At 51.9% G+C, this 26110-nt stretch overlaps 6 protein-coding genes across 10 annotated transcripts; 3 read left to right on the top strand and 3 right to left on the bottom strand.

Annotated features, from left to right (window-relative positions):
- Positions 1 to 1886: 1886 nt before the first annotated feature.
- Positions 1887 to 8699, bottom strand: PROSER3 (proline and serine rich 3). The gene is given in 11 exon segments (XM_081108618.1): positions 1887 to 2042; positions 2045 to 2127; positions 2266 to 2347; positions 2432 to 3317; positions 3428 to 3603; positions 5628 to 5764; positions 5866 to 5948; positions 6585 to 6691; positions 7161 to 7288; positions 8152 to 8354; positions 8549 to 8699. Coding segments are annotated over 11 exon segments (1932 nt in total). The 5' UTR covers positions 8555 to 8699; the 3' UTR covers positions 1887 to 2001.
- A 1892-nt stretch (positions 8700 to 10591) lies between these two features.
- HSPB6 (heat shock protein family B (small) member 6) lies at positions 10592 to 12873 on the top strand. Of its 2 annotated transcripts, none has more exons than XM_081107888.1 (3): positions 10592 to 10847; positions 11660 to 11782; positions 11863 to 12873. In XM_081107888.1, the coding sequence occupies exons 1-3, from the start codon at positions 10650 to 10652 to the stop codon at positions 12049 to 12051; spliced, it is 510 nt and encodes a 169-aa protein (XP_080964014.1). In that variant the 5' UTR covers positions 10592 to 10649; the 3' UTR covers positions 12052 to 12873. The 2 variants fall into 2 exon arrangements, with proteins under 2 accessions (XP_080964014.1, XP_080964013.1); XM_081107887.1 differs by having other exon boundaries at positions 10637 to 10847; positions 11848 to 12873.
- Positions 12874 to 12924: 51 nt separating this feature from the next.
- Positions 12925 to 18706, bottom strand: LIN37 (lin-37 DREAM MuvB core complex component). 4 transcript variants are annotated; one of them, XM_081107538.1, is made up of 10 exons: positions 17949 to 18706; positions 16338 to 16442; positions 15413 to 15488; positions 15186 to 15236; positions 14828 to 14857; positions 14667 to 14752; positions 14415 to 14581; positions 13294 to 13434; positions 13132 to 13205; positions 12925 to 13047 (listed from the first exon to the last, which is right to left on the bottom strand). In XM_081107538.1, the coding sequence occupies exons 1-10, from the start codon at positions 18172 to 18174 to the stop codon at positions 12966 to 12968; spliced, it is 1038 nt and encodes a 345-aa protein (XP_080963664.1). In that variant the 5' UTR covers positions 18175 to 18706; the 3' UTR covers positions 12925 to 12965. The 4 variants fall into 4 exon arrangements, with proteins under 4 accessions (XP_080963664.1, XP_080963665.1, XP_080963666.1 ...); XM_081107539.1 differs by lacking the exon at positions 16338 to 16442 and having other exon boundaries at positions 17949 to 18597; XM_081107540.1 differs by lacking the exon at positions 13294 to 13434 and having other exon boundaries at positions 17949 to 18161.
- Positions 18707 to 19306: 600 nt separating this feature from the next.
- Positions 19307 to 20732, bottom strand: PSENEN (presenilin enhancer, gamma-secretase subunit). Its single transcript, XM_081107537.1, has 4 exons — positions 20634 to 20732; positions 20361 to 20499; positions 19869 to 19973; positions 19307 to 19687 (listed from the first exon to the last, which is right to left on the bottom strand). The coding sequence occupies exons 2-4, from the start codon at positions 20419 to 20421 to the stop codon at positions 19548 to 19550; spliced, it is 306 nt and encodes a 101-aa protein (XP_080963663.1). The 5' UTR covers positions 20422 to 20499; positions 20634 to 20732; the 3' UTR covers positions 19307 to 19547.
- U2AF1L4 (U2 small nuclear RNA auxiliary factor 1 like 4) lies at positions 20699 to 22293 on the top strand (the record flags this gene model as incomplete). The annotated part of the gene is given in 9 exon segments (XM_081108374.1): positions 20699 to 20722; positions 20847 to 20947; positions 20949 to 20972; positions 21080 to 21142; positions 21144 to 21165; positions 21481 to 21672; positions 21742 to 21840; positions 22013 to 22140; positions 22251 to 22293. Coding segments are annotated over 9 exon segments (696 nt in total).
- An 874-nt stretch (positions 22294 to 23167) lies between these two features.
- IGFLR1 (IGF like family receptor 1) lies at positions 23168 to 25771 on the top strand. The gene is made up of 5 exons (XM_081107536.1): positions 23168 to 23396; positions 23855 to 24064; positions 24496 to 24668; positions 24985 to 25261; positions 25399 to 25771. Exons 2-5 carry the CDS (start codon positions 23911 to 23913, stop codon positions 25722 to 25724), a joined length of 930 nt encoding a protein of 309 aa, XP_080963662.1. The 5' UTR covers positions 23168 to 23396; positions 23855 to 23910; the 3' UTR covers positions 25725 to 25771.
- The last annotated feature ends 339 nt before the right edge of the window (positions 25772 to 26110 follow it).

The raw sequence follows: 26110 nt of genomic DNA, 5'->3' as shown, positions 1-26110 counted from the left end.
GCATGTACCTTGGTTGCAGGCACATCCCCAGTTGGGGGTGTGCAGGAGGAGGCTGATCGATGTTTCTCTCTCATCGATGTTTCTAACTCTCTATCCCTCTCCCTTCCTCTCTGTAAAAAAATCAATAAAATATATTTACAAAAAAAAAAGGCTGTAAACAAATATTTACCATGTCTCTGATAGACAGAAACTTTTTACAGAAATCTATTCCATCCTCCCGTTTTAAAATAGATATCAAAGTAATCCTGATTATATATTCTCCAACGTTTTATTATGAAGTTTCTAACATACAGCACAGTTGAACAATTTACAATATATCCACCACTTAGATCTTACCATTAACATTTTACTGTTTGCTTTATTCACATCCACCTATTACTCTATTCATCCATTAATCTAAATTTTTAAAAATATATTTTATTGATTTTTTTTACAGAGAGAAAGGGAGAGGGATAGAGAGTCAGAAACATGGATGACAGAGAAACATTGATCAGCTGCCTCCTGCACATCCCCTACTGGGGATGTGCCCGCAACCCAGGTACATGCCCTTGACCAGAATCAAACCTGGGACCCTTCAGTCCGCAGGCCAATGCTCTATCCACTGAGCCAAACCGGTTACGGCCATTAATCTAATTTTTAATGTATATCAAAATAAAATAGACATTGGTATGCTGATCCCTAAATAATTTAGTATGCATATCTTTAACTAGAGTTCAATATTTCTTTTTTTTCAATATTTCTTTTTCTTGAGGTAAACTTTACATACAATGAAATTCAAAAATTTCACTGTATGTTGACAAGTGCACACACCTGTGTAACACAAATCCCTACCCAACATGGTAACTGGACTCTTTATATGGTAGCCCAGGGCTCAAGAGAGCAAGAAAGAGCAAGAAAGAGAGAGCGAGAGGAGCCACATGGAAATTATATCATCTTTTCTAATCCAGTTTAGAAATTTAAAACAGTATCATTTCCTCTGCATTCTGTTTATGGAGGTGGTCACAAAGTTCTATCCAGTTTCAAGGAGAAGAAATCTAGATTCTACTTTTTTATAAGAAATGTTTCAAAGAACTTGCTGACAAAACAAACAGGTTTTTAATAGTCCAAACAGATAATGATAGCTTAGACTAAGGTGAGGGCCATGGAAGGGGAAGAAGGGGTTAAATTCTGGATAGATTTTAAAGGTAGACCTGACAGGACTTGCTGGTCAACTGACTGTGGGTATAAGGAAAAGACAAGAGTCAAGGACGACTTAGAGGCTTTTGGACTGAGCAGGAAGGACAAAGCTGAGGAAAGTCTGGGAGGAGCAGGTTTAGGGGGAAGACTGGGAGCTCAGTTAAGACCTGTGCCGTATGGGACATCTCTTAGACCTCTGAGTGAGGATGATGAGCAGGTAGCAGGATACAGAAGCCTGAGGCTTAGTGGCCAGGTCTAGACTGAAGATATAAATTTAGGGACTATCAAAACAGAGATAGGGTGTAGAGCCAGGAAGCTACAATAGCACATGGGAAGAGTGTAGAGAGAGAAGTTAAGACCAGAGCCCTGGGACACACCAAAGTGACATGTCAGTGATGCTAGAGGCAGGGGAAGGAAAAGCTTCGAGGGTGGGATCAATGAACCAAATACTGTCCTGGTTCAAGCAGAACGTGGACTGAGGACTAACCACTGTCCAACACTCTGATAGCTTCATACCAAGAGGGAAGTTCCTTCTGTCTCATCTGAGACAGGAGGATCCACTCCTGAGTTAAGATGAGTCCCAGTCCTGCCTGAAGCTTTGCCTGGAACCCCTCCCCTGCCTAGACCTCAAAGAGGATAAAACTAGAAGAGATTCTGTACCACAGTCAGTAAGTAGGGTAAGGGTGGAGTGGGGTGGGGGGGGGTGACTATTTCCCAAGCATGACTCTTGGCCTTTCCAGACTCTTTTCTCAGAGACAACCTGTAACCCGAAAAGAGCATTTCATTGGGAAAAACAGAATTTCTACAATTCAAAGTCTTCTGGCCTCAAGTGAGGCTCCTTCCCTCCTCAGCCGCATCCTTGGGGTCCTGGGGGTCGACCTGGCTGGAGGAGACCAAGTCCCTGAGTCTTCAGTGTGACCCAGTAGAAGGGACAATTGGGCGTCCACTTTCCTGGAAAAAAACCAGGTAGTAGAGGCTGAGGTATGTGCTCAGGATTGGGGTCTGGAGCTCTGATAGTTCTGGGAAAGGAGTTCAAGAGAGGTGGACACTTGATGGGAATCTCAGAAGATAAAGCCTGGAGATAGTCACCTTTTCTGCCGCCGCAGCTCGGCCCTCTGAACCCTTAGCACCTGCAGCACAGGGTCCTCCTGGAACTCGCTGCTGTCGGAATCTGGAGGAAAAAGAGCGAGCTCCAGGGGGCTGGACTCATAATATGCTCGACAGCAGATCCCAGCAGCCACACGCATCCGCTCACCTTCAGCAGCCTGCAGAAGCCTCGCGGCCTGGGAGAGCAGGTCCTCTGGGGGGGCGTGGTCAGCAGCGGGCGAGGAGGTGACCGCAGCCTCTAGAGACCCCGCCTCGACCAAAGGGGGCGGGGCCTCGACCCCGGTGGAAGCCTCTTCAGCTGGAGGGGGCGGGGCCTTGGGCTGAGGATTCCTGACTTCCTTGCAAAGCACCCACCCCTCTGCGGGAGGCGTGGCTTTGGCATCTCGAGACTCGGCCTTAGGCCGACCAGGTGGGGTCGCCTGAGGAAACCGTGAATCCGATAGAGGGGATGTAACTTCTGAGCACCCGGGCATGACCTTAGTTTTGGGTTGTGCGGTCTTCATTTTCTGAGATTCAGCCAGAGGTGGAGGCAGGCCCTTGAGTCGAGGGGGCGTGTCCTCCAGGCTGTCGGGGAAGAGCCGAGCGGTCACTACCTGGCCCAGAGGGCCGCGGAGCTGCGGGCTGGGCTCCTGGTCAGCCACCATGACTCGCCCAGCAGATTCTGGGCGCCAGGCTCTACCCTTCCGAAGTTTGGGGTCCTGCCTCTCGAGCTGCGCGGAGCTACATGGCGCAGGGGTGGGCGGGCCCTGGGGAGTGATAGGGGGCCCAGGAACAGAGGCACAGGGCGTGTGGGGGACGCCCCCAAAAGATACCCAGGAACCGGTCTGTGGGGCCCAGAAAAACCCTTGGGGGTAGGGGCCCCGAAAGATGTGTGGAGGGAACCCTGGGGGGATAGGAGGCCTCTCCACATAGGCTTCCTGGGGAGCAGGCCCGGCCACACTGCCCCAAAGTGGGATGCAGTTAGGCTGTGTTCCCAGGGAACTAAGGGTCTCCGCAGGGGCAGGCGAGGTATGCAGACAGACAGGGACCGGGACCTGAGGGGGAGAGAAAGGGTAGGGTGTCCTCAGTTCCACTCAGGCCTCCGGCCTCCCTCCCTCCAACTACCCTTAGGATCCCCCTCCGGTGCCTCCCTCCCCCATCTCACCGGAGTAGTGAGGGCAGAGGTTCCTGGCAATACCCAGGTTCCATCACCCTGACCTCCTTGAGCTTGTTCAAGCTTCCGCCGCTGTCGCCACTGGTACAGAATGTCATCCTCTGGTCGCAGGGGTGCCTGGGAGGAGACCAAGGCTGGAGCAGGGATGGGAGCTGGTGCGGGAGTTGCTGTAGGGTAAGTAGAGGGAAGAAGGGTAAGACAGGAGGTTCTGGGGATGACCAACCTGATGACAGCCAGTGCACACAACATTCGACTGTACCAATATTCAGACATGCTCTCCAGATAATGTCCCAACTCCTCTCTAGAGTGGGAAGTGAAGAAGGGCAAAGTCAGAGGAGAGAGGACTCATGGACTTCCCAACTTGCCATCATTCAATTCTTCCTTCATTAACAAATGTTTATTTAGCTCTTACTATTGAGCCAGGCACTGTTCTGGCTCAGTACAACAGTGACTCAGGACAGGGCCACTGGCTGTCCTCGGTCCAGTACGGCAAAAGAACATTTTCCCATCACCCAGAGCATCATTTCAACAGCAATGATCAGTAGGGCTACCACTGTCTCTCAGAAGCCTGACCACCTGATGCTACACAGGGGGGGGGGGGGGGGGGGGGGGAGGCATCATCTCAGACCTCTCTCTCCTCCCCATCTCTTTATATCCCCCAAAAAGATGTGTGGATAGAATCCTGTGATTCTACTTCCAAACCTGGCCACTGCCCTCTACTCTGCTCAAGCTCTGGCCCAAGCCAAACTACCAGCATCTCTCCCTGGGTACCGAGAGCAGCCGGGGGGAGTTTGTTAACACTCGAGGAAAATCATGTACCCTCCCTCCTCAGAACCCTCTCGTGGCTCCCTGGTACTAAGATAATGACCAAATGCCTCCCCAAGCCTACATGGCCCAATGTAATCTACCTCTGCCAATCTGTCCCTCCTTATCACATACTACTCTCACCACTGGCTCTTGCCTTTTCTAGTTCATTGTCTGCACCATGCTTCAGGTCCTCTGAACATGTTAGAAGGCGCTTGTCCCCACCTTCATCATTCAGGTCTCCACCTAGAGAGCATCTCTTCTAGGAAGGCCTTCTCTGACTTCTCAGCATCACAATCCTCTCTGAATAGCCCTCGTTTCTGGCTACATTTCACATTTGTTTGTGGGGTTATGTAGCTACTCTCTTCTACACTCACTATGCTGTGAGAACCCTGAGGATAAAAGTATTTATGGTTGGTTCACTGTGGAACATCTAATCCTACTCTCAGGGCCTCATACACAGCAGAAATTTAATTTTTGTTAGATGAATGAATGATCTGCAAAAAAAAAAAAAAAATCACGAAATAGGTACTAGTTTTATTCCCATTTTAAAGAAGAGAAAATTGAGGTTCAGAAAGGAAAGGTGAACAAAAGGTGGAACTTGGATGGAAGGAAGAATCAGACAGGTGAGTTTGAGCAGGATCACACACATGCATGAAAACCTCTCTGGTTACTTGTGCTTGCCTGTCCCCACTCATGGAGCCCCATGAGATACACAGAGCACCTGTCCTGTGCTCCACTGCATCCCAGGACCTGGGCACAGACTAAAAGTAACCACAATGATGGCACCAAGAGTAACCCTGGTCCTTAATCTCATTTCTGAAATCTTGCGTGTTTTAGCAAAGTTGTATGGTATATACAGTGTAGCCAGCGGTCTGATGCAGTACACCAGACTCTAACACATTGGTACTTGGTTGAACAACATGCAATTGGCAATATTTAACCATTTTTTACTTACAAAGGCAAAAATTTCATATGTTTCAATGTAATATATCCATAGCAAAAATATGAAGTTGTCCTAAATGATAGATAGATAGATAGATAGATAGATAGATAGATAATAAATATCCTTCTCATTGTTGAGGTCAGATTTTGCTGTCAAATCAAATGTAGCGCCAAATTTGCAAGAAGCCTTCTGATTTTGGAGCTTTATGTTTATAGAGGCAAATAGGATACAGAGAGAGAACCTGTCCTACTAATGATAGCTACTATTAACTGACTGGTGCTAAGTACTCCATATTCATCAACTAATTTAATCTTCACCACACCCACAGTAGAAGAGTATAATTATTATCCCCGTTTTAAAGTTGAGGAAACAAGGAAGGCACAGAGTGGCATTTGTGGGACTCACACTGGCTGCCCTCAATCCTTGTTCTCCAGAACTCACCATGTGCCTTGGGGTCAGAGCCCTTGCTGGAGTCAGGGGTGAAGGCCACAGAGGAAGGAGAAAAACCATCAGAGCTGACAGGGAATAAGGAATTGCTGGAATTGCTGGGGCTGCAGGAGGAGGAGACGGAGGCTTTGCTGTAGGAAGAATACAGAAGTAAGGCAAGAGGGGTCTCAGAGGCAATGGGTGGGGCCTGGAGTTGAAGGAGTGGACAGGATGATGGGGGCAGGGAAAGCACCTCTGTTTCAGCAGCCTGGCAGCTCTGCTTTGCAGGCTCAGCATCTCCAGGTCCAGCAGAGATGAGTTCCATGTGTTGAGGCTCTGTGAGGTGAGATGGTCAGAGGCCAGCCCAGATTCCAAAGGCTGCTCAGACAGAGGGCCTGGAGTGCACATCTGCACTCCACCTGGTACCCTCACACGCTGGCTTAAAATCTGCTCTTCCTCTTCAGGGAAGAGTAACCCAGTTTTCCTGTGTGGATCACACCCCTCAATGAAATTCCTGTTGTAGGAGAAGTGTTGACCCTGCCTTCCTGACCAGGCCTGGCTAATCACAACATTCTGTCCTCTGGTTCACAGTGATTGTGAGCTGATGAGAGTAACAGGGGCTTTGGATGGAGCTATCAGAAAAGGCTCCTCTTTCCTGAGGATTAAATAAGTTAAAAGGCTAGAACTACTGAGGCCATCTTAGCTACTTTGAGAGGAAAGCCTGCCTGAGACTGAGCCCAACAAAGAAGAACAGAAAGCCAAACCAGTCAGGTTCTTCCCAATAGTGTTCAAACACTTGGATCCAGCCATGCCTGAAAGAAGCTACTTTTGGACTTTTTAATTGCATTAGCAAACCAATCCTTTTTTTGTTTGTTTGTTTATGCTTCCTTGAATTGTGGACTGACTCTAATTCTATCCCAGGGCTGGTGCTGTCAGTTCAGGTAACATAGGCGGAGTAAATGGGGATGTCACCTGCTTTATTTCCTGAAGGGGGGCCATAGCCTTAGCCTGTGATGCACTGGCCACCTTGGCAAGAGTCGGGACTTCCGTGGTGAGTCTTCCTTCTGGTTTATTGGCTCCTGCTGAGAAACCCCAATTGATGTAGGAGGGCCAGGAGGAGTGGCTGCTGAGAGCACTGTACAAGAAAGATTCTGGAACAGCATAGAAGGACCTGGAGAGTACTATGCTAAGCGAAATAAACCAGAGAAAGACAAGTACCACATGATCTCACTTGCATGTGGAATCTAATGAACAAAATAAACTGATGAACAAAAATGATCCAGAGACCTTGAAACATGCAACAGACTAACCTATTTCAGAGGGAAGGGAGTGGGGGAGAAGAGATTAAACAATGAATTTATATGCATATATGCATAGCCCATTGACAGGCAATAGTGAGGGAAAGGCCTGGTGAGGGGACAGGAGTTGAGTGGAGGGGGTCGATGGAGGGAAAAAAGACATTTGTAATACTTTCAACAATAAAGATAAATTTTTAAAAAAAGAAAGAAAAGGTTTTAGGCCAGGAGTGGATGGGACTGAAGCAAGTACCTGCTGCAAGTTGACTAGTAGGGTCTGGAGATTCAGGCCGCAACCACCAAAAGTCAGCTGGGGTTGGGCCTGCAGGCTGGCGTTCCTCTCGGCTTGTGGGCTGAGCCTGGCGGAACCGGTTTATGAACCTGTGGGCATCAGAGAATGGGAGGAGGGTGGGGTAAGGAGAGCCAACTAATAATAACAGTAATAATCACAACTACCAGGGACAACTACCAGGTGCTTCCATAATGCTCAATTATTGAGCATTATGGAAGCACCTGGTAGTTGTCCCTCAATATCCATTCTCTTTTCTTATATAGTAATACAATATTGTGGACACATACCCACTCTTCTATACATACATTTGCCAGGTGCCCTTGTAACTTTATGGCCATGTAACTGGGTTCTTGACTAACAGGGTGTGAAGAGATGTGATTCTGAATAATGGATGTTGTTGGGAGCCATTTTGGTCCATGAAGGAAAGGGCAACAGTCTGGGGAGGGGAGGAGTGGCGGGGTGGGGGGGGATGAGATAGAAGTAAACTGTGTCTCTGATACCTCAACTAGGGGCTGCTATATTGGCCCTGGTTGCTTCTGCCTATACTATTAGTTGAGGGAGAAATAAGTACTACTTTTGTTTAAGCCACAATTAATTTGGGGCTCTTTGTTGTAACAGCCGAACTTGTACCCTACAAATCCAAGTGCTCACTATGTGACAAGCATTGTTATAGAAGCTTTACAGACAGTAAGTAACTCATTGAAAGCTTAAACAGCCCTAGGGGATATGTTATTCATATCCCCAATTTTCAGACAAAAAAACTTAGACCAAGATCATACAAAGAGTAAGTGACAGAGCTGGGATTTGAACCCAGGCAGCCTAACTCCAGAGCTCTTAACACACATGAAGTGTGGTCTGAAAGTGTTACATAAACAGCACTGGCTGTGGTAATAACAGGATGCCTTCCCCCCGCCCCCCAATCTTTCTTGCCCTCAGGGCTGATGGTACTTACTTGGCCACCACCGAGTCACCACTGTCAATCAGGGTGGGTGGGGAGGAGGCACCCATCTGTTCCTCAGTGGTGCTGGGTGGGGAAGGGGTCCCTGACCTGGATGGCCAGGACTCCTCAAATAGCTCAGTGGAGTTGGGATCTGTGGCCAGAGCCTTGGGAGTTTCTGGGATCCTGGATCTCTGGGACCTGGATGGACTCAGGGTCTAAGATAGGGGAGGTAGGGAGAAGAAAAAGTGATATCCCTGAAACAAAGACACACATGAAGTCTTAGTCCAGAAGGGAGGAAACACATCTCACAATGGTAACAACTCAGAGTAAATTCGGCTATGCTGGTGATAGAGGACTAGATGAAGGAAGGGCCGGGGGAGGGGAGGAGGGACTGGGTTTAATCTCTCACCCGCATCTCTTATCACAGGTCTTCACTCCCTTGCTACTAGGCTGGCACAGAGCACTCTCTGTGTGGTGTTCTCACCTTGGGGTGCCAGGTCTAGCTTTGACCCAGGGGAGCATCCCCAAAGGGGCTGTCTCGAGTGTTGAAAACTGGCAGGCTGCAAGGAGAGAGTAAAGTTGGTAGGCAGACCATGGTCACTGCAGCCCAGGAGGATGGGAAGAGGAGGGCAGAAAGACTATACAATTCCCATGGATTCCTGTAAGAGATGGACCATAATTCCCACAAAGCACCACTGCACATTCAAGATAATGATACTGGAGGCGCCAGCCCTTGGAGCAGTCTCAAAAGAGAAGAAGCGAGGAACTGCTAATGGTGGCTCTCAACACTGGGTCCAGCCGAGGAGCTGTCTTAAAACAACAACAACAGATGCGTGGTCCTCACTCCAGACTAAAAGAATAAGAATTATCTGGAAGCAGTTGTTAGGCATCTGTGTCTTTTCCTAGCGCCCCGGAGAATTCTGGAGTGGAGCGCGGGTTAAGAACCATGGCTAAACCCTATCGCAGTACATTTCCCATAAGTCTTGGGGGCACTAAGGAAAAAGGGGCAGATGCACTACAATCCCCATCAGTCAATGGGCTCCTTCCTAAGCAAGAAAGATAAACAAACAAAACAACACCTATGGGAGTCTGGGGGCAATTTCAAAATTAAGAAACTTGATTCCCAAGATGCCCCTGGACACTCTTAGAAGAAGGAAAAAACTATCTTGGGGTCACTAACAGCGGAACGCAAGACACTATGGGACCCCCGGGGACGGTGAAGTCCAAGACTGGAGCAGCCAACGCTGTGGAACAGTTTGCGGGTTTCAGTTCCCTGCGGCTGAGGAGAGACTCCGGACCCCAGCCATCCGGACCCCAGGCTGTGCTGCTCTCACCCTGGTCTTCCCCGGGCATCCTGCGGTCCCCGGAAGAGGGATGGCCTCACCTGCGGTTCATCCGGTGGCTACTTCCGCGCTTCACGGAACTCCCCTTCACCGACCGACCCAGCGCCTCTCGGTCGCTTAGCAATGCCCTATCAGCCCGCCCCTCCGGGTGCCCTCGCGGGACTACAGCCGCCTCCAAGGCGACCAATGATGAACAGTAATTGGAAAGCGGCCAAAGGCGGGTGACTGAGAGAGCGTGTGTGATTGGAGAACCGTAACGTGCAGCAGTGATTGGCAAGCCTGTGGACCAATGGAGAGAATATAAAACTGTGTTCAAGGTTAGGAGGGGTTCTAAAGTACCCGCGCTTCCCTGCAGCCTGGTCTTACAACCTTCTTGCGGCGGGAATCTCGTCCAGACTGTCCCAAGAACCGCTTTTCCCGTTGTAGGGGCAATCAGGGAGACTGTCCCCTCTCTAACGGACATCCCTCCATCAGTCGGACCTGCAGGACCGTCCCTCCCGGTCACCTGCTTCCATCTTGCTGCAGGAGCAGCTGGTTGCGCCAAGTGCCAGGCCTGGGCTCCTGGCCAGGTGGCGGGATCAAAACAAGCTATTTCAGGCCAGGCGCACGCCCCCCCGGGGGCCAACCTGGACTCTTGTCCACGGTCCCTGGCCGCTGCTCACCTGGCAGACCCCACTACTCTGCATCCGAGACTGAGTCAGAGGCACAGAATTAGGCCCGGCTTGCCCGGGACTGGGCTGCTGGAAATAGAGTCTGTCCTGTGTCCTTCTGACAGTTTGGCTGGTCCACCGCATTCTCTACCCACGACTCTGCTCATAAGACTGCCATCTGCGTCATCCCCAGAGCTGCCTGCGGGGCGGGGGTGGAGTAAAGGGACTGGGAGCTCTGCAGAGGGCTTCTCAAGCCCTGGGTCCCAAATTCCGGCAAGGCTCCGCCTCCTCAGCCTTAGTTTCCCTTCGGGGAAACTGGAGAATCTTGATACCTCTCTGGCATCCAGCAGGAGCTTAATAAATGGCCAAGTCATTGTTGGCTTTCTAAATAAGGCTCTGTTAGTGGCTGGGTCTGGCCGCAGTCCGAGTGTCCCCGGGCGGCCCGCGGAGGGCGGACACAGGGCGTCCTATAAAGCTGAGGGGCGCACCAGGGGCACCACCGCGCAGGAGGAGCAGGATGGAGATCCCGGTGCCCGTGCAGCCGTCTTGGCTGCGCCGCGCCTCCGCCCCGTTGCCCGGGCTTTCGGCGCCTGGGCGCCTCTTCGACCAGCGCTTCGGCGAGGGGCTCCTGGAGGCTGAGCTCGCTGCTCTCTGCCCCACCACGCTGGCGCCATACTACCTGCGCGCACCCAGCGTGGCGCTGCCCGCCGCCCAGGTGCCGGCCTGAGGAGGGGTTCTGGCCATCCTCGGGGGGGGGGGGGGGGATGAGGGAATGCCCCTTGACTTTGAGAGGGACGAAGAATCCGGCCACTCAGAGGGGCTTCTGGGGTTCCCCAAGTACGGAATTTTAGAGGCCAGATTAATGGAGGGGTCGGAGGTCCCCGTCCATCTGAGGAGAATCTCAGTTCTAAGGGGACTGATAGGGTGAGGCGGTCACTCTGAGGGGGGAATCTTGGTGACTTTGAAGGAGGCTAGTAACCCAGGGAATCTGGGGTGGGGGTGGGAGGCCGATCATTCTGAAGGGCGTAGGGCGCCCAGTGACCCCTGCGGGGAGGGAACGTTGTGTTATTCTCGGGAAGAGTTTGTAGATGCTATGAAGTGACCCTATGTCCCCGGAGAGGCAGAGGGGAGGGTCTTGTGACTGGAGAGTGGGGAGGGGCTGGCCACTCTGAGAAGGCAGGAGGACTAGTATCGGCTGAGGGGCCAGGGGTCCCCTGTGGGTGTGGCAGCGAGGGCCCCGGGGGCTCTGAGAGGAAAGGGCCCGCGGAGTCAGCGTCCAGGAGGACACATCGACTGTGGGGTCGCCGACACGGGGGAGGAAGGGGACTCACTCTGTGAGGCCTGAGGCCTCTGACTGGCAGGGAAAGGGGCCTCTTCCCTCGGGTGAGAGGAGGATGAGACCAGTTAGTTGGAAAGGGGACTCCCAGTTTCAGAGGCCAGAGTCAGCTGCGCTAGAACCCCGGAGGGAGAGGCCTGGCTGGGGTCCTGGGTGCCCTGCCGCGCCCGATGACAATGGGCTGTGCACAGGTGCCCGCCGACCCCGGGCATTTCTCGGTGCTGCTGGATGTGAAGCACTTCTCCCCGGAGGAAATCACTGTCAAGGTGGTTGGTGAACATGTGGAGGTGCACGCTCGCCATGAGGAGCGCCCGGTGAGCCCGCTGGTGGGCAGGCCTAGGGGAGCGGGGCAGCCATAGGGAAGGGTGGGCCTCTCAAGCCTCTCCGTTTCCAGGATGAGCACGGATACGTGGCTCGAGAGTTCCACCGCCGCTACCGTTTGCCGCCTGGTGTGGACCCTGCCGCCGTGACATCAGCGTTGTCCCCCGAGGGCGTTCTGTCCATCCAGGCTGCGCCCTCGCTGGCCCAGGCCCCACTGCCGCAACCACAGGCTGCTGCCAAGTTGGGGTCTGGGCACACCTGAAGCCTGGGGACCGCCGCAGGCCACCTCTTTTAAAGCCGACCTGACTCCGCCCAGCCAGATGTACCGAGCTTGCCAAGACCACCACCCCTACACCCCATCTGGGGTCCAGCCCGGACCCTTCCAACCTAGACTCAGCCCTGATCTCTCTCACACACCCTCGTTTTCAAACCCCAACACCTTCCTAGCTTCCAGACCCTACAAGCCCATCCCCACTAACCCATTTCTTGGCTTGTAAACCCACTCAAAACCTATTTCCTTCTCATTATGAAAATAATCACTCTGACACCTGATTATGATAGAGACAGCCCTGTTCCCACCATAGGCCAATTAAGCACAACCCTCCCCCCACCCACCCCCCACCCCACAAAGCCCCAGACTCTGCAGACTTCCCACACCAGACCACCCAAGCCTGGTCTCCCCCTCATTCTAACCAGACAGTCCACCCCCACCCCTCTTCTCATCTTCTGACATAAAACCTCAGCCAGCCACCTTCAGACTCTTGAATCCCTTTTCAGACCCCCACCCTTGGAAAACCCATTCTAGACCAACCAGGACCCTCAAAATGTAGGTATCCTGCTCATTTCCCCAGGCTCTGCAGAATGTCCTAACCCTCCTCCAACTTCACCAAGGACACCCCAGTCACTTTGTCTTGACCCTTAAGTCTCTAATCACAGGCAATCCACCTTCCAGACTCTACCCCTTATTCTCCAAGACCCAGCCTGCAGCCACTTTCTTAGATTTTGATTCCCCACAATTTTTCTCCCTCCCTAAATTCCCTGCTGTCCTATCCCCTCACTCCTCAATAAATGTGCTAGAGCTGTGCCATCTGCTTTATGTCTGAGCCTGGAAGGATAGGCTGGAGCAATCAGAGGCCAGTGTAAAGAGGGGAAATGTTTATTGAGGTCAGGGGAACATCACTGTCGCTCATACATCTCCCGTAGGATCTTCATGCTTTCTGAGTAACGAAGCTGGTTCCGATGAGATGCCTCCTTCCACCTACAGTGGGCAAGGGAAAGCAGGGGGAGGGCTCAGCATTTGGGGCAGAACCCATAGAGGAGCAAGCAGGTTGGGGATGCTTACCTCTGGCGGATGCGTTTCCAGCGCTGCATGTTGCGGTAGATGAGTGTGGAAGGTGAGGGTGAGGGCTCAGAGGGCTGTGTGGACAGAGAAGCCAGGTTCGGTGGCCGTGCCCAAGCCCCACAACATATGTCCCATAGCCCCAGGCAAACTTTGCAGACCCACCTCATCCTCAGGGGTACCCTGTGTCTCAGGCTGCAGTGGGGATGGAATTCGGGACCTGCAGGCATCTCCAGGGGGCCCAGGGGCTGTGGGAGGAGGCAACTTGTACACATCACGACTCTTGCTGGTGGTGACCTCTGAACCCTGGAGACACAGGAGCCCCATAACAGATCCAAGAGTCAGAGATGAGGGCCAGGGGTACACATTTTACCCCTCCTTCCTTTTCCAGTGACAACAAACATGAAGGTCTCCTCTGGGACCTGTACTTGGGAGTCCTGTCTGAAGAATGGGGATCTTACCTGACCAGTCGAGAGATTTCTATCTATGCCTGCATACCCTAGGGCAGTGGTCAGCAAACTCATTAGTCAACAGAGCCAAATATCAACAGTACTTCTTCAAAACAGACTCACCCAGGCCGAAAACCGACTTCTGCGCATGAGCCATGAAGTTTCAATCGCACTGTACGCGCACCCGCACGTGGTATTTTGCGGAAGAGTCACACTCAAGGGGCCAAAGAGCCGCATGTGGCTCGCGAGCAGTTTGCCGACCACGGCCCTAGGGCATCCCCATCTGCTCCTTTAGATCAGGTGGCTATACCTGTTTACACTAAGGACCCCTTTCCAGCCCCCCAGCTCTTGGGGATCCCAATCTTAGAGGTCACACATATCTGCCCAGGTGAACCCTGTCCCCTCTTTCTCCCAGTACAGGTAGCCATGTGTGTCTGCTCTGGAGAGCTCCATCCATACTCCTAGTATAAGGGTTCATATCTGTGTGCCTCAATGGATCCAGGAGACATTTAAGGGACACAGAAAACTGCCTGTCTATCCCAAATAGCTTGTGAGGAGGGTACCTTGGTCCTAGACCAACCAGGACCCTCAAAATGTAGGTATCCTGCTCATTTCCCCAGGCTCTGCAGAATGTCCTAACCCTCCTCCAACTTCACCAAGGACACCCCAGTCACTTTGTCTTGACCCTTAAGTCTCTAATCACAGGCAATCCACCTTCCAGACTCTACCTCTTATTCTCCAAGACCCAGCCTGCAGCCACTTTCTTAGATTTTGATTCCCCACAATTTTTCCCACTCCCTCCCTGGCTGTTGGGCAGGGGCCTACCACCCATCCTACCTCCTCATCCTCAGGCAGTGGGGGCAACGGTGAGCTGGGTGAGCGTTCGTGCTCACGCACTGTGGGGCTGTTGCGCATCCAGGCACGGCAGATTGGGTACAGCGGTGTGTTCTCACTGAACTGAGCTAAGTCCACACTCCGGTCAAACAGCTTAATCACATACGTGTCTAGGAAAGTGGGAGTGGGAGGTATGTGAACATGCTTATATAGTCCCCTATCACTGACCGCCCTCTAGGGCTACCACCTACTCACTAGATCGTTGTGGCCCTCCTTCGGCCAGCCCATCATCCATCTCCCTTCTCTTCTTCCTCCGCTGGTGGGGGAAGCGGGCAGATGGCCTGCGTGAGTTGAGAGAACATCAGGACCAGTGCTGGGGACTTCTTTTTACTTGGCTGAAACCCCCGCCACCTTACCGTTTGCCAGTGGCCACAATGGAGCAATCCCTGTGGGAAGAGACAGGGCATGAGCAGGCTCACCCTTGAACAAATGCCTGCTCAAAATCTCCCAAAAGACACCCTATGGATCCTGAGATCAAGCCTGAGATGCCCACATGTACCCCACTAACTCTGTAGGTGTTGTGTCCCACCCAAGCCCCTGGGGCTCTAGTTGCCAAGTATGACGGGACCTAAGCTTCTGCTGCCCCAGGGTCTTTGTGCACATAGAGTGGTTCAAACTGTGGTGGAGGAAGCAGGGGACAGAGTGGTCAGGGCTTGGGTGAGGGAAGTAATTCACCACAAACTCTCAGATACAGATCCCACCAGTAAAACTTACTTGCTGTGTGTGTCTGAGGGTGTCTTCCTGGCTTCCTCATCCAGACGCTCCCTGGTAGCAGAAGATAACTGTGGACTCAGGGTTCCAAGGGCCCAGAGTGGTAAGGCAATGAGTGGCCTCTCCATTGGGCCCCTTCTTGCCTAAGCCAGGTTCTGGGGTCCCACCTCGACCCACCCAGGACTAGAGGACCCAACCCCCTCTGACCTCAGGCTGGCCCAGGTCCCAACCTGTCCATGTGACTCTTCTCCAGCAGACACTGTAGAACGGCATCCAGTTGGTTCCGGGCCTTGGCCATCTCCAACTCTGGGGAAGAGGGTACCAAGCAAGAGTCAGTTCCCAGGCCCAAGGCAGGTGGGAAGCCAACTGGGCTGGGTAAGGGCATGCACAGTCAAACCTATGGCAAGGCTCAGGTGTGCTGAGAGGGTGTGAGGGCAGACTACTGAAATGATGAGTAAGAGCTCTGGGTTCCTGGGCTGTCCCACCTAAGACAAGTCATCTTACCTCACTGAGCCTGTTTCCTCTTGAAAATAGGTCTCCAAATGATACCTATTTGTTAGGACTGTTCTGAGACTTAAATTGACCTATGTTGTATATGAATCTCTTAGCAGAATGCAATAATAAGTAATATGTACAGAGTACTTATTATGTGTCAAGCATTGTTTCAAGCATATCATACATATTAACCCACTGAATTCTCACAATAACCCTGGTAGGTACATATGATTTTTACCCATTTTACAGATCATGAAACTGAGGCACATAGATGTTAGGTAGTTGCCCAAAGTCACACAGCTAGGGAATAAGGATTTGCATGCAGGCCATCTGGCTCCACAGCTGAAATTATATGGCAGGGACTCAAACGGGGTGCGGTATCTAGTGCCCAGATAAGCTTTGTTTGGATAAGGCAGTGGAGTTATATTAAATCTGAATTAAATCTGAATGAACTCACATTTAATGGGGAGATTTCACCCAAGAGACCCATTTTTGCACGCCCCCCCCCCACCCCCCCCTCCAACACACACACACAGGAAATGAGATCTGGGCCCACTTCCTGCATATCACAGGCCCTGCCTGGCCCTGCAGCCTGTGTCTTTGCCTCTGTTCATCATAGAACTTAAGGAGGTAATGATATTATAAATATTCTCTTCTCACCCTGTGAGGTGTTTGCTCTCCTCTTCCAGCTAGTAGGTGCTTTGGCACAGTGCTCAGAGCCTGGAAGGACACTTGGGGATATGCTTTGGCCAGCCCTGGGACTTCCTGAGGAGACCAGAAGATGCACGGATTCCTGACATCACTCAGAGACAGGGTAGGGGTGTGGATTGGGGCAGCTGAGATTCTAGCAAAAAGCCTTGTTCAGGAGACAAGGTATGGATCATGCCCACATCTCTTTCCCTAGCCCCCACTTCCCTCCTGAACCTCAGATCTTGGGATCCCATGGACTCCTGGACACCTCCCCCTGGTTCTTCTACCTATTGGCTCCCACATTATCACTGGCCTCAGTGTTTCTCTAAACTTACCCTCTTTCCTGGGCCCCCATCTCAAGGATAGCTCTGCTGCCCCCCAATCCCTCCCTGGGCCTCAACATGGACACCTCTCTCTCTCCTCCATCCCAAACCACCGACTCTTGTCCACTTGGCCTCCTTTTCTACCACCTATCCCAACCCTACCCTGCCCACCCTGGTCCTTTTCATTCCTTCCCTTGGGTTCCCAACCTCAGTCTCCCCTTCTGATCCACCCTCCACAAGGTGGCCAGGGAGATCTTCCTAAAATCAATCCTGACCCCGATACTCCCCCTTAGAACCCTGCACAACTCTGTAGTGCCCACATCATCATCGTGGTCAGGCCCCCTACACTTTTCCATCCACAATTTTTTTGGCATTTGAAAGGCATCTTTATTAACTCACTCCTCAATTCAAAACCCTCCCTTGGTTCCCCATTTCCCTCACAGCAAAACCTAAGTCCTAACCTGGGTCCACAGATAATTGGTTCCTCTCTCCTCCCCGCTTTGCCTCCATCTCCTCACACTCTCTACCTCAGTCTGTTCCAACCACACTGGCCTCCCGGCTGATCCTCGAACAGGCCAGACAAGGCTTTCTCAAAGCTATTTCCTTCGTCTTATTCGCCGTTGGCTCACATATCCTCATGGCTCTCTCCCTCACCTTACCTCACTCCTGATCTCGTTTGCTCTCCTGTTTCATTTTATTCCACGTATGCCATCTAACATCGTACATCATTTTACTAGTATACTTTGTCTGGATTCTGTGCCTCTCCCACCGCCCTTAACCTACCAGTCCTGGGTTCCCATAAACTCGGTCCCAACCCAAAATGAATTCTTCTCTCTCAGCTTGTTTTCCCATCTACCACATTTCTGACTTCTAGGATTATTGGGATACAGTGACTTCAAAGATTAAAAACCTCCTTGTACTTCAGGCACTCAGTACAATGCTTGATTCATAACTATTGCTGGAAATGGAAAAACTGAGACACAGCCAAGTAGTCTTTCTCGGGGTCACGGGGCTGGGAATCCCCATGCCTTGCGGCACCACACTGCCTGAGCCACCACCACTCAATCTCAAAGCAATCTCGAGCAGACTGGTAAGGTATGCAGGCGGCAGGAATCGCTCAATGCCTGACATAGCGATAGGCAGAAGGGCTGCAGGGAGAAGTCTCAGTCTACCTTATCGCGATAACCCTGACTATCGGGACTCGCATACCCAGATCAGTCCCGTGCTCCTCTACAGGCCCCCGACCTCGAAACCTCACCTGATTTCTCCACTTTCACCTTCACCGGGAACATGGTTTGGGTCTGGAGTCTGGCTAGTTGGGTCAGAGAAGCCCAAAAGGGCCTAGCGTCACAAGTCAAGGGCAGAGGCAGACGGAGACCGTCAAAGATAAGCTTCGTACGCGGGAGGTCTTCTGCCCTGAGCAGCGTCGGTCTACGACAGCCGCCGCCGCCAGCACCTCTTGCTCCCCTTTGGTGGGGCCCCATCGGCAGTCGCTTGTTCCCATTAGTCAGTATCACCGTCGATCTCGTACCTTGACCAATTGACAGCTCTCAGCTCTAAGTCCCACCTTGCTAGGGACCCATTTCCGGAAACAAACCAACGACATCCCGGCACGCTTTCTGGGAGGTGTAGTTCTGGCTCCCGAGACTCAGCCGTAGTAACAGCGCCTGCGCCGCGCGAGGCACGGTGGGAGATAAAGGACCAGGGCATCGCGAGGTTTTTTGGAACTTATAGTGTTAGTAGCTTTTAATAAAAGCCATTTAGGTATTAACAGTAATTAACCGTGTCCTTCTTGCCCCTAATTGGAAGACAGTCTGGAGTTAGGCTTTTTCCCTCTAACTGAGTACTCACTAGTGCCAGCTACCTATTAATCTCTTTTCAGGCACAACTTTATTCACTTAGCATTCACTTTATTCAAATATTATTACTGTGTGAGTCACTCTTCTAGGCACTGGGGACAAGCAGAGTACAAAACAAACAAAAATATCTGTCCTAATAGAGCTTATATTTTGAGGATGGGGGCACACAATAAACAAGTAAAACACTGAAATTTTAAATAGGTTGGTTAAGGAAGCTTTCTCTAATAAGCCAGACATCTCCTTCAGAAAATGGAGAACTTCATTTTACTACATATGCCTTGACCCAGATTAATTCCAAGAGGTAGCATTGTGGTCCACACTTTAGATGAGAATACTAAGGCCAAAAGGAAAAGTAATGTCTTCAAACTCACATAATACCAGTACAGGATAGCAGCCACTAGTAATAGAATATTCCCTTCCTGGCTCTGCATCTGTAAAATAGGTTTCTGGAGCAGGATAGTTCCTATTTCAGAGGGTTATGAGTAGTATTCAGTGAAAAGATGCACATCTGGCCGGCTTGGCTCAGTGGCTAGAGCGTCGGCCTGCGGACTGAAGGGTCTCAGGTTCGATTCCAGTCAAGGGCATGTGCCTTGGTTGCGGGCACATACCCAGTGGGGAGTGTGCAGGAGGCAGCTGATCGATGTTTCTCTCTCGTCGATGTTTCTAACTCTCTATCCCTCTCCCTTCCTCTCTGTGGAAAATCAATAGAATATATTTAAAAAAAAAAAGAAAAAAAGAAAAGATGCACATAGTGTGTGAAGCACTATTCCTGGAACAAAGTAAGCATTTAATGAACGTTTCTGAATAATAATCATTTTCTGTTTCAATGTTCAAAAGATCCCAGGAAGTCAACATAGAGAATCAGGGACATTTATTGGAGTATGTCAACAGAGAACACAGGAGATAGGAATAAGTATTAGGGGTTTGAAAGTGGGCTGGGAGTACAGGAGCCCATCCTGGGAGAATGATCAGGTCCCAGGCCTGTGCTGAAGAATTTGTCAGGGAGTACCCAGAGGTATGGTGAAGGAGAGGTAGTCCCCAAGGGCGCCCCAACGGGGCCGGTAGATCTGGAAGATGGTGATCCAGGTGGTGAGTATAATCACCCAAAAAAGGAAGCCCACAGCAGAGCGCCAGACATCTGTAAAAGGCAACAGGAGTGGGTAAGGTTGGCTTCCACCTGCTCTCTGGTCACCTCCAGACAAGTTCTCTCTTTTCTTCCACGGAGCCCTAGAAATCTGGAACTTCTTTCATCCCATCCCACCAGAGCTCCACCTCCCCACCTCCCCAATGGCCTTCTTTCAACTGTACCCTGGACTCACAGCCTTTGATTTGGCTCTGCTCTGTGTATGCAGGGACAAGGAAGGCCTCTCGGAAGAACCAGAAGATGTTGACCAACCAAAGAAAAGGCAGGAAAGCAAACCCACCTAAAGAGAAAAAAGCCAAAGTAGGACATAAGACAATGAGTATCCTCCCCAACGCCCACTTAGATGACTTATTTGGAAAGTCCTTCTCCCACACCCAAGTTCAATTGAGATCTCTGCTATTAAGGACTCTGATATCAAGGCTCCTCCCTGGGATCCAGGAATTTGATTCCTCAGCCATCTCTTTGTCAGGATCCAGTAGTCCAGCCCCCAACTCCCCTCTTGGGACCAATAAGCTCTTGAGGCCCAGCGTCTCCCTCCTCAGGACCCAGTTCCTTCCCTCAGAGCTCGCGCTCCCAGCCGCTTCATCCCTTAGACCCAAGCATCCGGCCCTACAGACTTTATTCCGTCCCCTCTCTTCTCCTGGGGCCCTAGGAGACTGGCCCTTACCCAGGTAGTACTTGCGGCACAGGTTCAACTTCTCTTCGTTGGACACCCGCTCCAAGTTCATAGTGGCGCTAGGGCTAGGTCGTTCCGTGGGTCTGAGGGGCAAGACACTGAGATGCACGGATCGCGAAAATCCACGCCCCTTTTACGACAAAACAAAGATAAATTCAAGGGTGGGTTTGCTGAAAGTAGGGTGCCCCCGCCCCCACCAGCAAGTTGATTGGGTTGAGACGCTCTTGATGTTTACTGGGGTGCGTGAAACGACCCCCATCTCACCAGTGGAGTTTACTTCCTCCGGATAGATGCCTTTGCCACTTTCAACTTACGGACGTTTGCGTGTGATGCCGCAAGGATCTCTGGCGTTTGTAGTCTTTTTTTATAGGCAGCGCTGCACGCATGCGCTCTCAGGGAATTTCTGTCGGTGATTCTGTGGAGAGGGCGCAGGCTTCCAACACGCAAGCGCATTAGGGAGTTTCTGCGCGTGCTAAGCAAGACGAAGCAGCGAAGAACTACACTTCCCAATGTTCTGAAGCAACGGAAGTGACTTCGAGCCAATCGAGTTGGAGAGTTCGGGTAAAAATGGCTGAATTCTTCAATATTCGGGACTGAGGACAAGTGGAAACGGGCGCAGGCAATATCCTATCGGGGTTGCTGGGCGGCGTGGGACAGTATTTCTGGAGTATCCTGCCCTCAGCTCACCTCTGTCTTTGCACCCCTTCCAGGGTTAACTGCTCCTTTTACTTTAGGATCGGGGCCTTCCGGCATGGGGACCAATGCTCCCGGCTTCCCGAAACAAACTTTCAGGCTGGTGAGACTTGGCACGGAGCCTGGAGGGTTAAAGCCTCCCGGCTGTTCCCCTTCCGTTGTCCATCATCCCGAGGTCCCGCCTTTTCCGGATATCTTAGGCCCACCCTACTGCCCGGCTTTTTTCTTGTCGGACCTCTGCTATTCCTCCCTCAACCTACACCCCGCGGTTGTCTCTCACTTCTAGGTCCTCCCTCTGCTGGTTTCCTTAGGGACACGCATCGCTGATGCATTCAGGATGCTTAGGCTTCTTCCCAATATCTTTGCACATAGCCCTGCTCTCTCTGCTCAGGACCCTGCTCCTCTTAATTCTATTCAGACAATAGTGCTGCTCAACCTGTACCGGAATCCACAGAACACCGCCCAAACCGCAGGCGGATCGCACTGGAGGGACCTTTTCTTGGGGGCAGGACGGACTGCCCTCTGCAGGCCACTTCCTGATTCCACCCTACCCCCTCCAGGTCACGTCCGTGAGGTAGAGGTACAAGAACACTATGATAACGTATTTGAGGTGAGGATTGGCAGAGATGGGTTGAGTTGTGGGCCAGGAGTTCAGCTGAACACCTCCTGGTCTCCACAGGAGGTGATCATGGAACTGCAGGAGAAGTACGGGGAGATTGAAGAGATGAATGTGTGTAACAACTTGGGGGACCACCTCGTGGGCAATGTCTATGTCAATGTGCCTGCTTTCCCCCCATTAGAGACCAGAGGTGGAGGCATTTCAGTGCCTAAAGGTCACCACTTAAGCCTCATAGTTTGAGGTCCATCACTAAATCCAGTCCAGCCGCAGAGCTGCTTACAAATCCCCTGAAGGTTTCTGAGTTTGACTACCAAACTTGACCTACTTCCAGCACGAAGAGGATGCTGAGCGGGCAGTAGCTGAACTCAGTAACTGCTGGTTCAGTGGGCAGGCTCTGCATGCCAATCTGTCTCCTGTCACCGACTTCCGGGAGTCATGCTGTCGGCAGTATGAGATGGGGTATGGCAGTAAGGGGGTGGGATGGGCACCAGGAGTTCCAGACTCCTGTGTGTGTATTGGTGGGGCTGTCAATGACAATGTCCTCTTCCACCCATCCATCCTCAACCCAGAGAATGTACTCGTGGTAGCTTTTGCAACTTCATGCACCTGTGACCCACCTCCTGGAACTTCTGGCAGCAGTTCTATTGGTTGGGACCCAGGCTCAGGTATCTCTGGACCAGCCTGCCAAGACTTCTCAAACTCTAGAGCTCCTATAACCTGAGATGAACCTGATTCTATGTCTCAATAACAATATCTCAAGACTTTGGTATCCTAGGACTAGTACTGAGCCCATTCCAAGACCAGCATCTAAGTCCCAACCCCCAAACCATTCTGAATCCCAAACTGAAGACCAGCTTGGATCTCTAATCCTGAGATCAGCTCCTGAGCACCTGTCCTAGACCACCCCCAGGAACTCTGGTTACTTCATCACCTGCTCTGCCCATGCCTCTAACCCAGCCGTGGGCGAACTACGGCCCGCGGGCCGGATCTGGCCCGTTTGAAATGAATAAAACTAAAAAAAAAAAAAAAAAAAGACCGTACCCTTTTATGTAATGATGTTTACTTTGAATTTATATTCGTTCACACAAACACTCCATCCATGCTTTTGTTCCGGCCCTCCGGTCCAGTTTAAGAACCCGTTGTGGCCCTCAAGTCAAAAAGTTTGCCCACCCCTGCTCTAACCCTTCTCCCCACTGCTGTCCCCAGGTCACCCCCAAGGTCCCATACCTGCCACTGTCCCAAAGAAAGAAACTGATGACATTCCCCAGGCCACCAGCAGGGTCACTTCTAAGATCTTGACCCTCTTGCCCTCCACCCCTAACAGGTAGATAGGTTCCTGGCCAGGACCCCTCCTCAAAGCTCCCTTAACTCCCCAGGGCCATCTTCCCCAGCCCCTAGTCTGCCACACCCCCCCCCCCCATAAAGTTCTGTATTTTGAGTTTATCTAGCTGCGGGCTGGAGTTTCCTTCCACCCCCACATCCGACGAAAAGGGGAAGTAGGTTGGGCTCTAGCCACAACTGCAGTTGAAGAACTTCAAACAGGTGGAAAATTATTGGACTCAGGGCTCAACGCCCTAGAAACCCTCAAGTGGGACTGGTGGAGCGCCTTCGTGCTGGAAACTTCATATCCATCTGAGGCTTTTCAAAGGGAAGACGCCTAGTTGTGGCAGATTGGAGGATTCCCAACCCAGAGGAGTTTGGGGTTAGGATCTAAGGTAAGGTCACTTGGAGTTGAGTTGGAGTCTTCAGTAAATGAGGGATGGGTCCTCCATCCCTGATTCCCTGAAATGGGAGTCAGTAATACCTAATACTTAAGCTTGCCATATACCAGGTGCTGCCCTAAGAGCTTTACTTCTAATAAGGGTTTTTTTTTTTTTAAATCACTTTTTATTTTTCAATTATAGTTGACTCTAGTAAGTTTTAGTTCTCCACAATACCCCTATGAGACAGGTGGTATTAGCCTACTATACAGATGGAACATGGCAGATATGGGATATGAACCCACAGACTGGCTTCAGAGCCCTTGCTCTAGCAATCTTGAGGCCTTGTGGTTTCTGATAATGGGTCAGGAGCTGGACTGAGGACTGGGAGCTGGGTGTAGGTAGGTTCCCGTCCTATGTCCCCACATTCACTGTTTCCTTCTTCTCCCCGATTTCCTGGGAAATTGGCAAAGGCGCTGTGGCCGAAAGTCCTACAGTCTCGGGCCCCCAGGCTGCACGCACCGCTGGGATGAGGCCCCAGCACCTCTTGTCTGCTGCGCTGTTCCTGGCCCAAGCGGTGCCACATGAAGCCTCGCAACACTGCAACCGCCTTGAGTACTGGAACCCTGACAACCTGTGCTGTGGCAGCTGCCTACAGCGCTTTGGGCCTCCCCCGTGCCCTGGTGAGGAGCTGAGACTGGGCGTATACCTATATCTACCTATGCATATGTTCAGGCTGATTGAGGGGGTGATAGAGATCCCATGAAGGAACAAGGTTTGGGGGCTTGCTTCTAGGTAGGGGCAGTGGGCTTTAATCAGTAAGGCAGGTATGGGGGCTAAGCCTGTGAGAAAGGTTGGAAGCAGGATCCAGGCAGATCAATCCCAGCATGGGCAGAGCTTGGTGTGGAAGCAGGAGGGGCATGAAGGGTAAGGAGCCTGTGGAGCCTTTTGAGACTAGCAGGGCTAGTGTGGGGAAGGGAGAATGGAGGGGTGAGCATGTCTGCTGATGGGTGGATAAAGTCCAAGGGGTGAGGCCCGCTAGGATAGGACAAAAGGGAAAGGACCTTTTAGAGGTGGGGCTTGGAAGCCACTTACAAGCCTTGTCTCCCACTAGACTATGAGTTTTCAGAAAACTGCGGGCTCAGTGACTTTGGTGATCACGTAATGCACCCCTTCCAAGAGTGTCCTCGTGGGCAGTGCAATCCGGACCTCGCAGAGCTATGTAGCTTCTGTGGCAGCGGAACCAGGGCCCCTACTCCCGAGGGAAGCCGGCAGCGCTGTGGAGAGGTGCTTGTCTGGCTCAGACTGCATGGGCAAAGGTGTAGCCTGCCAGAAGTGGGGTGGGGTGTAGAGGGCATGGTTTGGGATTGGGATTGGGTGGGCAGGGTCTGGATCAGAGGTGGTGGTGTGGCTAGCCCCACTGAAGAGGATAGGGGTGGGGACATTTGTGTCTGGGGGTGACCAGCTAGGGTTAAAGTAGTACGGGGGGGGGGGGGCACAGGGGGGCGTCTGGATCAGGCGAGGACGTGGCTTTTAAGGATGAAAAATTTGGGCTGAGGGGGGCAGAAGTGGGGTTTGCCTCTAGCTCTACTCCTATTCTCAGAAGCCTGCCCCTACCAAGGAGCCCTGTCCCCTGAAGCCTGAAACACCCAGCGTCCTAAGCTCACAGGAGACCAGCTCACCAGCCATTTCCAGCCCCTCTCGAACATCTGAACACACCATCCCTTGGCAGGCCTTGCTGACTTTTGCCCTGCCCCTGGTGCTGGTTCTGCTCGTGACCTCAGCAGCCATCCTCCTGTTCGCCCGGAAAAGGCACAGTCCCTACCTCCCCTATCCTGGCTCCAACACCTCTGGAGGCTCTCTGGTGACATCGGAAGCAGGTGACTCATGGGTTTCTCTGTTCCCACTCCTGGCGGAGGTGGGGGGGTGGGGGTGGGGGCTAGTCCCAGACATGCTGAGGGGAATATGGACTGGAAGCCCAACCTTCCTCCCCCTCATCCCTCCCTCTGTTTCCCAGAGCTGCCAAATCTGGCATCACAGCCCCTGTCTCGCCTTCTGGATGAGTTGGAGGTGCTGGAGGAGCTGATTGTGCTGCTGGACCCTGAGCCTGGGCCAGGTGGGGCTTTGGCCTGTGGTACTACTCGACACCTGGCTGCAAAATATGGACTGCCTGCTTCCTGGTCCACCTTTGCCTACTCACTGCGACCCAGTCACTCGCCTCTGCGTGCCCTCATTGAGATGGTGGTGGCAAGGGAGCCCTCTGCTTCTCTGGGCCAGCTTGGCACACACCTGGCCCAGCTAGGGCGGGCAGATGCCCTGCAGGTGCTGTCTAAACTTGCCTGATCTGGAGCTCGCCTGGCCTAGTACTCAATAAAGTTTCCCTTGAAATTAAGTGCCTGCTGTGTCCTGGACTCATTAGGAGCCCTCTTGAAATAGTCTTAATCGGGCCAAGACCCAGCAGACATTCTCATCCCCCACCCAGAACAGGGCCCATTCTATCACAGAAGACCAGGTGTGGGAGAGCTGGTCTCAGTGCTTCTGGGCAATCAGGGTCCCCTCTTGAGGAAAACTCCCACTACCCAAGAGGGATCCACAGGCATCCAGCTGGGTTCTAACTTACTGTACATAAAACATTTGTTGCTCTGAAGCCTTGACAGACCCCACAATGTACTTCTAATTCTGAACAGTGGCCTCTCACCTGCCTGTTGAGGCTGATGGGCTTCCTTGGT

The sequence above is a fragment of the Myotis nattereri genome (assembly GCF_964212035.1).
Source record: "Myotis nattereri genome assembly, chromosome: 15".
NCBI classification, from domain to species: Eukaryota; Metazoa; Chordata; class Mammalia; order Chiroptera; family Vespertilionidae; genus Myotis; species Myotis nattereri.
This window is presented reverse-complemented; position numbering and strand designations above follow the sequence as displayed.